General features: G+C 37.3%; 1 protein-coding gene across 1 annotated transcript; it reads right to left on the reverse strand.

Annotated features, from left to right (window-relative positions):
• Positions 1-1718: 1718 nt before the first annotated feature.
• LOC128699608 (uncharacterized) lies at positions 1719-7374 on the reverse strand. Its single transcript, XM_070081680.1, has 4 exons — positions 7320-7374; positions 4530-4789; positions 3401-3565; positions 1719-2042 (listed from the first exon to the last, which is right to left on the reverse strand). The coding sequence occupies exons 1-4, from the start codon at positions 7372-7374 to the stop codon at positions 1734-1736; spliced, it is 789 nt and encodes a 262-aa protein (XP_069937781.1). The 3' UTR covers positions 1719-1733.
• Positions 7375-8392: the final 1018 nt, after the last annotated feature.

Below are 8392 nucleotides of genomic sequence, written 5' to 3' on the forward strand. Positions count from 1 at the left end.
GGACCCCCGGTTAACAATATTTTTTCACTCCATAAGTATGTTCAGGTGCCAGTACTGACCGAATTTATTCCCATAAGGAATATTGTGAAGTAGATTAGTCCATTTCAGACCCCCAAACATACAGGTACAAACGCACTTACATAAATACACTTACATAATTGGTCGCATTCGGAGGTAATCGTTATGCGGGGGTCCACTGTATACGTATACAGGAGAAGGGGGTTACTAGCCTCTTGCTCCTGGCATTTTAGTCGCCTCTTACAACACGCATGGCTTATGAAGGAAGAATTCTGTTCCACTTCCCCATGATGAACAGTTTGATTTATAGTAGTGAATATGGTTGATGGGTTATTGTTGTATACAAAGCCTTCAAGCATTTTTCCAAAACAAGAATGGGCTTTATTCCTTGGGAGCCCCCAAAAATATTTTTAATTGTTAGATGTGTGAAAATGAAGTATACATGCAACATTACTAGAAGTGGCTGGCTAGAATGTGCATGAACTGGACAGTGGGACTGACTGACTGTGAAATAAATGGTTCCCTTTTATAAGAGACATTACCAAATACCCTGATGTTAGCTAATTGTCTGAGTGTAGTTGACTTGGAAAGAAAAAATACATGCCAGGCTGTGGTTTGTAAGATGGACTGTACGTGACCAGCAGTAGCAGTCTGGGTGAGCAGAACTTTTTTTTCAGGAACATATGGCTATCCTGATACAGTATACAGTGGAACCTCGAAAATCGAACTGCTCCCAACTCAACCAATTATGTAAGTGTATTTTTGTAAGTGCTTTTATAAGTGTATTTTTGAGGGTCTGAAATTGACTAATCTAATTTACATTATTCCTGATGAGAATAAATTCATTTGGTAGCGGCACTTGAACAGCCTTCTGGACCGAAGAAAGTTCGATATTTGAGGTTCTACTGTATAAAAAAAATTCATGACAAACTATCCAAACAACAAAATTCAAAACAATATTTTTATGGCATTATGTAGTTGCAATCCAGAATCTATGTAGAGAGCTGGATGATGTGATGTGATTAACACCATGCAGTAACTCTTATGTGCCTGCCAGATGAAAAGCCATAATCATACTCTATAAGAACTAGTAGGAAACAGTACACAAATAACTCAGACAAAGAACACTTAAACTTGTGACATTTTGGTCCAATGCAGACCATTAACAAGGCACACACAAGTGCGAAGGGAAGCGAGCCAGTATATATACGAGAGACAAAGGGGGCCCCTATGTGCGAGTCCTTTCTATATTGTACCAGTCACAGTATTGTGCCTTTGAATTCTTTAATAAGAAACGTACAAAAAAGATAGGATATAAGTGTACACTGAATGCAAGTAAAAGTTCTATAAAATTTACCTACGATCTTCTTAAAGACTGACAAAAAGACACCAATAATCCTGCCAGAGTGAAAAAATGTTTATCAAGCCTTCACTTCACAATTTTATCAGATGATGGTAGTACCATACCTCCAATGAAGACTACTATTTAATAACTTGCTATCCCTTTATATATTAGTAATCTTTTTATACTCTATGGAGAAGAGTCCTTCTTCCATAAGCCATGTATATCATAAGTGACTAAAATGCCACTTGTTAGGGGCTAGTAACCCCCTTCTCTTGTATAAATTACTAAATTTAAAAAGAAGAAAAGTTCTTAATTCTTTTTTCAGGTCACCCTGCCTCGGAGGAAGATGACTGGTATATTAAAAGACAAATTATACAAGACACTGTAGGAAGACACAATGAGTGAATGATTGTGAATGTGCTTCTTGCTCCAGATCATGCCTTGGCAGGAGACAACCCTGGAGGTTAAAAAAATAAAATAAAATTAGACAATTTAAATAAATTGAACTCACCTTCTTACATAATGGGCAAGGCATGGAAGCACTTTGAATTGCTTGTTGGAGGTAGAAATTCAAGTCAATTCTGCCATCGCTTGCAACATCAGCAACAACAGCCTCAGTGGTTTCAGAGGGTTCCTCCTTCACACTCACCTCATGCTTGATTACATCAATTCTTTCACTCTGAAAGATAGGTACGAGACTAAGCATCACATCATTACAGGATGGGGGGGGAGATGTTGCACTTTGGAAGGTCATTTGAACTATGATATCTTTACACTTCTGTCAAGACAGTTACTGAATGAAAGCTGGTGAATGTATTTCCTTCACTAGGTAGCCCTACCCTGTTGGGATATGGCTGATGTTATCAAAATTATTACTATACAAGCATGTACACATTCTAGTTTCTAGATTTACAATAATTAAAATTTCTTTAAAATAAACTTACCACTCTTGAGATATTACATTTATTGTTCCTCAAGACACACTGGAGTGTCCACTTTATAATTATCACAATTACAAACAGTTTTTAAAGAACAATGAACATGTGTAACCCTTTGACTGGCATCATACAGGACTATGTAATTTATGCCAGAGTTTGTCACGTTGGCTGTGAGCAGTAAATTTGGGTCTAGATATGAGAGAATGGGTCTTGTGTGGAGAGAGCGCACAGTATAAAAAAAAATCCTGCTTCATGCAGTGCATAATGGGAAAAGCAAAACTCTGACTATGTTTGGTTTAAAATAGGGATTAGATGCATTTTCTAGGATGGTTTTTATGGTTTTATTGGCTGTTTTATTGGTTGTTAACTGATAGAAAGACATACTACTGAAATAGAGATATTTTAGTTTGCTCCAGAACAGGAAGCAGCTTGAAATTGACCTCAAAGTAGTGGAAATATTAAATTTCTGCTGATATTCCTGAGGACAGTAAGTTCTCCCATACACCCCCAGCTAGTTTTATTTTTCACTAAGCCTTGTATGATTACTGGGATGCCATAGCCCATGTAATGCAAGAGAGGCTTGAAGACATGACTTTTTGCACAAAAGAAACGCTATTTTAGTGCCTGGAATATCTAAAGTTTATTTTGTAGACTCTTTAAATGGGCATTTTTTTGTTGAATTATGAATAAAACTGGCCAAATTATCAAATTCTGCACACTTTAGAGAATAATTCTAATAATTGAATGGGCAGTGTCATGTGTTCAATTGTTAGAAGGCATACTAGCAATATTGCTAGAAATTTGGTCAAACTGGAACTGGCTTAAAATAGGACTCAAATTCTGTAGACTGCCAATGCATAAAATTTCCCCAACCATTACCTTTGCACCTGTGTAATTCCATAAGTTTTCCATCAATTTTTTTTAATTTTGGTGTCATTACCTTCAGGAAAAGATTCTCTGCAATTTTGGAAGGAAAAATTAATTTATTTTTCTGAAAAAAAAAAAATGGACACTGAACACTTAATTTTGGGGATCTGGACAGTGAAAAGGTTAACTAAACTTTTTAAAGAAAACCAATATTACTGTATAAAGTTCTTACCATATCCTCCTCCTCCTCCTCTTCCTCTTCCTCTTCATCTGGTTCTTCTTCTTCATTTTCATTGTTATTATTTCCATTAACAAACTGTGGTGTGGGTGGTTCATCACCGGCTTCACTACCCGATGTACTAGAGCTTGTGTCAGACTTACTCGGAGAATCTACAAGCTGTAAAAAAAAAAAAATTTCGCTGTAAATAGTCAATGGAGGCACAGTGTTACCATTATCTTCTCTAAGTTTTATGCATATATTTGTGCTAAGAAATGTGAAATTTATAAGTACTGTATCCTCAATTTTTTTATTTTTCCTTATTTATTGTACACACAGTGTTTTTCTTAATGTTCTCTTCCATTTTTCCTTCCTGCTACTGGTTTACTGCTTTGTTCTCATGCCTTACTTACCAAACACTTGTAAATTATTCTTATACTTCCTCTGTAAGCCGTGTGTGTCATAATAGGTAACTAAAATGTTGGAAACAAGGGGCCAGCAACCCCTTCTCCGGTATAAATTACCAAATGTAAATAGAAAAACCTTTTTTCTTTTTAAGTCACCTTGCCTTGGTGGGATATGACCAAAGTGTTAAAAAATAAAAAAAAAAAAAACTTCCCTCAAACACCCTACTCGCTACATATTTTTAGGCTAGTACCGAGACCCATCAAGGTGGTGCCTCGATGCTGACGGAGGCTCTTGCAGTAAGAAATTGTAGTTACCCTCCCCTTCCTTGTATCATACATGTTTACTTCCTATTCTCCAGGTACAGTATGATCCCTATCCCTATATTTTCAATTATATATATATGATATAAAATAGAAATTTTTACCAAGATTAATACATAATTTTTACTTTGCATTAAAATATACATTTTTACAAAAACATACTAAAATATACATTTATATCAACACATTAAACACTTTTTCTTCAAATATGCACTAAAATGAATAAATTTAACAGTTTACAGCAGTAACAGCCTGTTTGATCAAATTATGATCCAGCAGGCGGCCTGGTAAGGGACCAGGTCGCAAGGCAGTTGATTCCCAGAAGTATCCTTTAAGTATCCTTGCTAAAATATGTACATGCTAAAAAATACATTTTTTTACACACTCATACTAAATTCTGCATTTATAATACGTACTCTGTCCCCTTCTTCGAGTCCTAGTACATGGAGGTGTTTGGCAGTCCTCAGGAAAGATGCAATGTGTTGCTGGTGGACATCGACTTGCCCACGGTATATAAAGGAGACCAAGTAGAGGACATCTTGCACCGGTACCTCTGGTAAGAGCAGAGGGGCATCAGTGTCTGGACATGCTCCCAGCACATCAGCTGTGGAGAAGAAATGAAAAATAACCGCATGATTTCGTTTAATTGTAAGCAATCCTACACAAGAATGCCCCACTTATACAGTAGGTTAGGTTCCAGGCTACTGCTGTAAAGCGAAATAGCCTTTTTTTTCACTTTCAAACGCATATATAAGTCTGATAACATTTTTACACTATTATATATTAGGTGGGCAGTAGAGCTAGGCCTAAAAAATGTACATACAGTAGGAAGTCTGAATAAATGAAGAATGAGTATAATTGAAAACTGCTGCATTAGTGAAATGCCATAAAGCGGGACCTGCCTGTATGTTATACTGTCTACAATATATAATTACAATTAACATCTATAATACAGTGTACTGCAATGACTCATTTTAATTATCTATAATAATTATTTACATATTTTATGAATATCCATGACTATAATAATTACCAATGATAACATGTACAGACCAGTATGCTGCCCAGTGATTCACACACAAAATCTTGATACCACTAAGGATAACACCACCCACGGCCATGCTAAAATACAAGAGGCTCAGAACACTGCCCTGAGGAATTTCCATCCTCTGCAAACTCAAACAACTATTATTCTATTTGTGATAATGTGTCTGGGGAATGGAAGGCAATCAGGTTTGATTCAAGGGAAAGGAATGAAGCTCTAAGTCCTTGAATCATGAGCCCTTAACTAGCATTTTTAATTTATCTCTTCAAACAGGTGTAGTGTCTGATATGTGGAAGATGGCTAATGTAACTCCTATTTTTAAAACAGGGGACAAGTCGTTACCGTCAAATTACCGCCCAATAAGCCTGACCTCAATTGTAGGCAAATTACTAGAGTCAATTATAGCTGAGATTATAAGAAGCCATCTCGATAAGCATAGCTTGATTAATGATACTCAGCATGGATTCACAAGAGGCCGGTCTTGTCTAACTAATTTATTAACTTTCTTCAGTAAAGCTTTTGAGGCTGTTGACCACAATAAAGAATTTGATATTATTTACTTAGATTTTAGTAAGGCTTTTGATAGAGTTCCGCACCATAGACTGTTAAAGAAAGTGGCAGCCCATGGCATTGGGGGAAAAGTGCTCTCGTGGATCGAGTCATGGCTCACTGACAGGAAGCAGAGAGTGTCCATAAATGGGGTTAAATCCGAGTGGGGATCTGTAACAAGTGGCGTTCCACAGGGATCAGTCTTGGGCCCGTTGTTGTTTATAATATATATCAATGATCTTGATGAGGGAATTACTAGTGATATGAGCAAATTCGCCGATGACACAAAGATAGGTAGGATAATTGATTCAAACGTAGATGTTAGGGAACTTCAGGAGGATTTAAACAAACTCTATTCTTGGTCAGAAAAGTGGCAGATGCAGTTCAATGTAGATAAGTGCAAGGTTCTGAAGCTTGGGAGTGCCCATAACCCTAGTACTTATAAATTAAATGATGTAGAACTTAGCCATACAGATTGCGAAAAGGACTTGGGGGTTATGGTGAGCAGCAACCTTAAACCAAGACAGCAATGCCTAAGCGTACGTAATAAGGCAAATAGATTACTGGGATTTATATCAAGAAGTGTAAGCAACAGAAGTCCAGAGGTCATACTGCAGCTTTATACATCATTAGTAAGGCCTCACCTTGATTATGCAGCTCAGTTCTGGTCTCCGTATTACAAAATGGACATAAATTCGTTAGAAAACATTCAGCGTAGGATGACTAAATTAATACATAGCATCAGAAATCTTCCTTATGAAGAAAGATTGAAGACTCTTAAGTTACATTCACTTGTTAGACGAAGAATGAGGGGAGACCTGATCGAAGTGTATAAGTGGAAGATAGGTATTAATAAAGGGGATATTAATAAGGTCTTGAGGATGTCTCTCCAAGAGAGAACCCGCAGTAATGGATTTAAATTAGATAAGTTTAGATTTAGAAAGGACATAGGAAAGTATTGGTTTGGAAATAGGGTAGTTGATGAGTGGAACAGTCTACCTAGTTGGGTTATTGAGGCTAGGACTTTGGGTAGTTTCAAATCTAGGTTGGATAAGTACATGAGTGGGAAGGGTTGGATTTGAGTGGGACTTTCACATCAGAGCTTATTTCTTGGGTAGCATTGAAAATTGGGTTGGGTAAATGTTTTGTTAGTGGGATGAATTGTAAAGGACCTGCCTAGTATGGGCCAGCAGGCCTCCTGCAGTGTTCCTCCTTTCTTATGTTCTTATGTTATGCCCTTAACTAGCATCCATGAGGAACTCTCCAACTACGGTCACACAGAAGCTTTCTTAAGAGCATGTACTATTATAATGTGAAGGAGGGAGGGAAGGAAGGGGCATGTATGTTTGATGTAAAAAATAAATCAAGAAATAAAACTGAAAGATTGAAGACAACTTTAACCTGCTGAATCATTCGGTACTCTTTGCAATAAAAAATAAAAATAAAATACCATGTACACATAAAATGTAAAAATAAGTATAGTGGAACCTCGGTTCTTGTATGCTCTGGTTTTTGTAGGATTGGGTTTTCGATGACTTTTTTTCGTTGAAATTTTGTCCCAGTTTTCGGACATCCACTCGGTTTTTGTAGAGTTGACAATGGTTCACCATACCAAACACGTCCGTCTGCCCGAGCCCACACAGAGCCTCCCACACATTCTGATTCATTTTGGCTTTGTTTCTTGTTGAGTGAGCATTATGAGAATATGCCTTCTTCAATGATTAAGGACATGTGTGCAAAGTGGAATGAACTGCAAAGTTTTATGGAGAAATATCACCCTAACAAAGCTGTTGCAAGCCATGTTTGCAACATGTTCAATGACAATGCCTAGTCCCATTTTAGGCAAATCTTAAAAAGACACCAGAAACAGACCTCTCTGGACAGATTTTTTGTGCGACAGGGGTCCAGTGACTCTCAAACTGGTCCTAGTGCCAGTAAAAGACAAATAAGGGAAGTAACCCCAGATAGGGCCTTGATACCTGAAGTCCTTATGAAGGGGGATTCCCCTTCCAAACAATAACTTCTCCTCCTCCTCCTCCTCCTCCTCCTCCCTCTCCCCTCCTCGCCATCTTCCATACACCAACAAGAGTCTTCAATAAAGGTAAAAGTGATGTTAAATGTTCATTTATCCATTTCATTAGTCATTTATATTTATTTCTCATTGTTTTCTCTATGTAAAATTATAGTTATAGTATTCTCTATAAAATATATTTTTTTGTTAATATTTTTGGGTGTCTGGAATGCACAGGCATCTGGGGAAGCACCCCAGGTGACACCATTTAGGGGGGTGACACCATTTAGGGGGGTGACACCATAGAGCCTCTAAAGAAGGTGACACTAATGCACAAAAGTGCTGCAGCAACATAAGAGAAAAATCCTTCATTTCTATATAGCCTATTATATGATTACAGAGTACAAAAAGGCCTATACAGGGCAAAATCATTGATGTTGATGTGACAGATGATTTTGCAGGATTGAAGGCAAGGAAATGTAAGATCAGATTCACTGAGATGTTACCTGTACTCAAGGTTAAATTGGAACTAGTGTTTCTCTGATATTGCAATGTTTTTGGTAGGTAAGACACAGAGGCAACATTTAGGCAACTTTATTCTGAAACGTTTCACCTTCAGAATAAAGTTGCCCAAATGATGCCTATGTGTCTCACCTACCAACTTGTCGGTATTG

This window comes from Cherax quadricarinatus, unplaced genomic scaffold, assembly GCF_038502225.1.
Source record: "Cherax quadricarinatus isolate ZL_2023a unplaced genomic scaffold, ASM3850222v1 Contig3667, whole genome shotgun sequence".
Lineage (NCBI taxonomy): Eukaryota > Metazoa > Arthropoda > Malacostraca > Decapoda > Parastacidae > Cherax > Cherax quadricarinatus.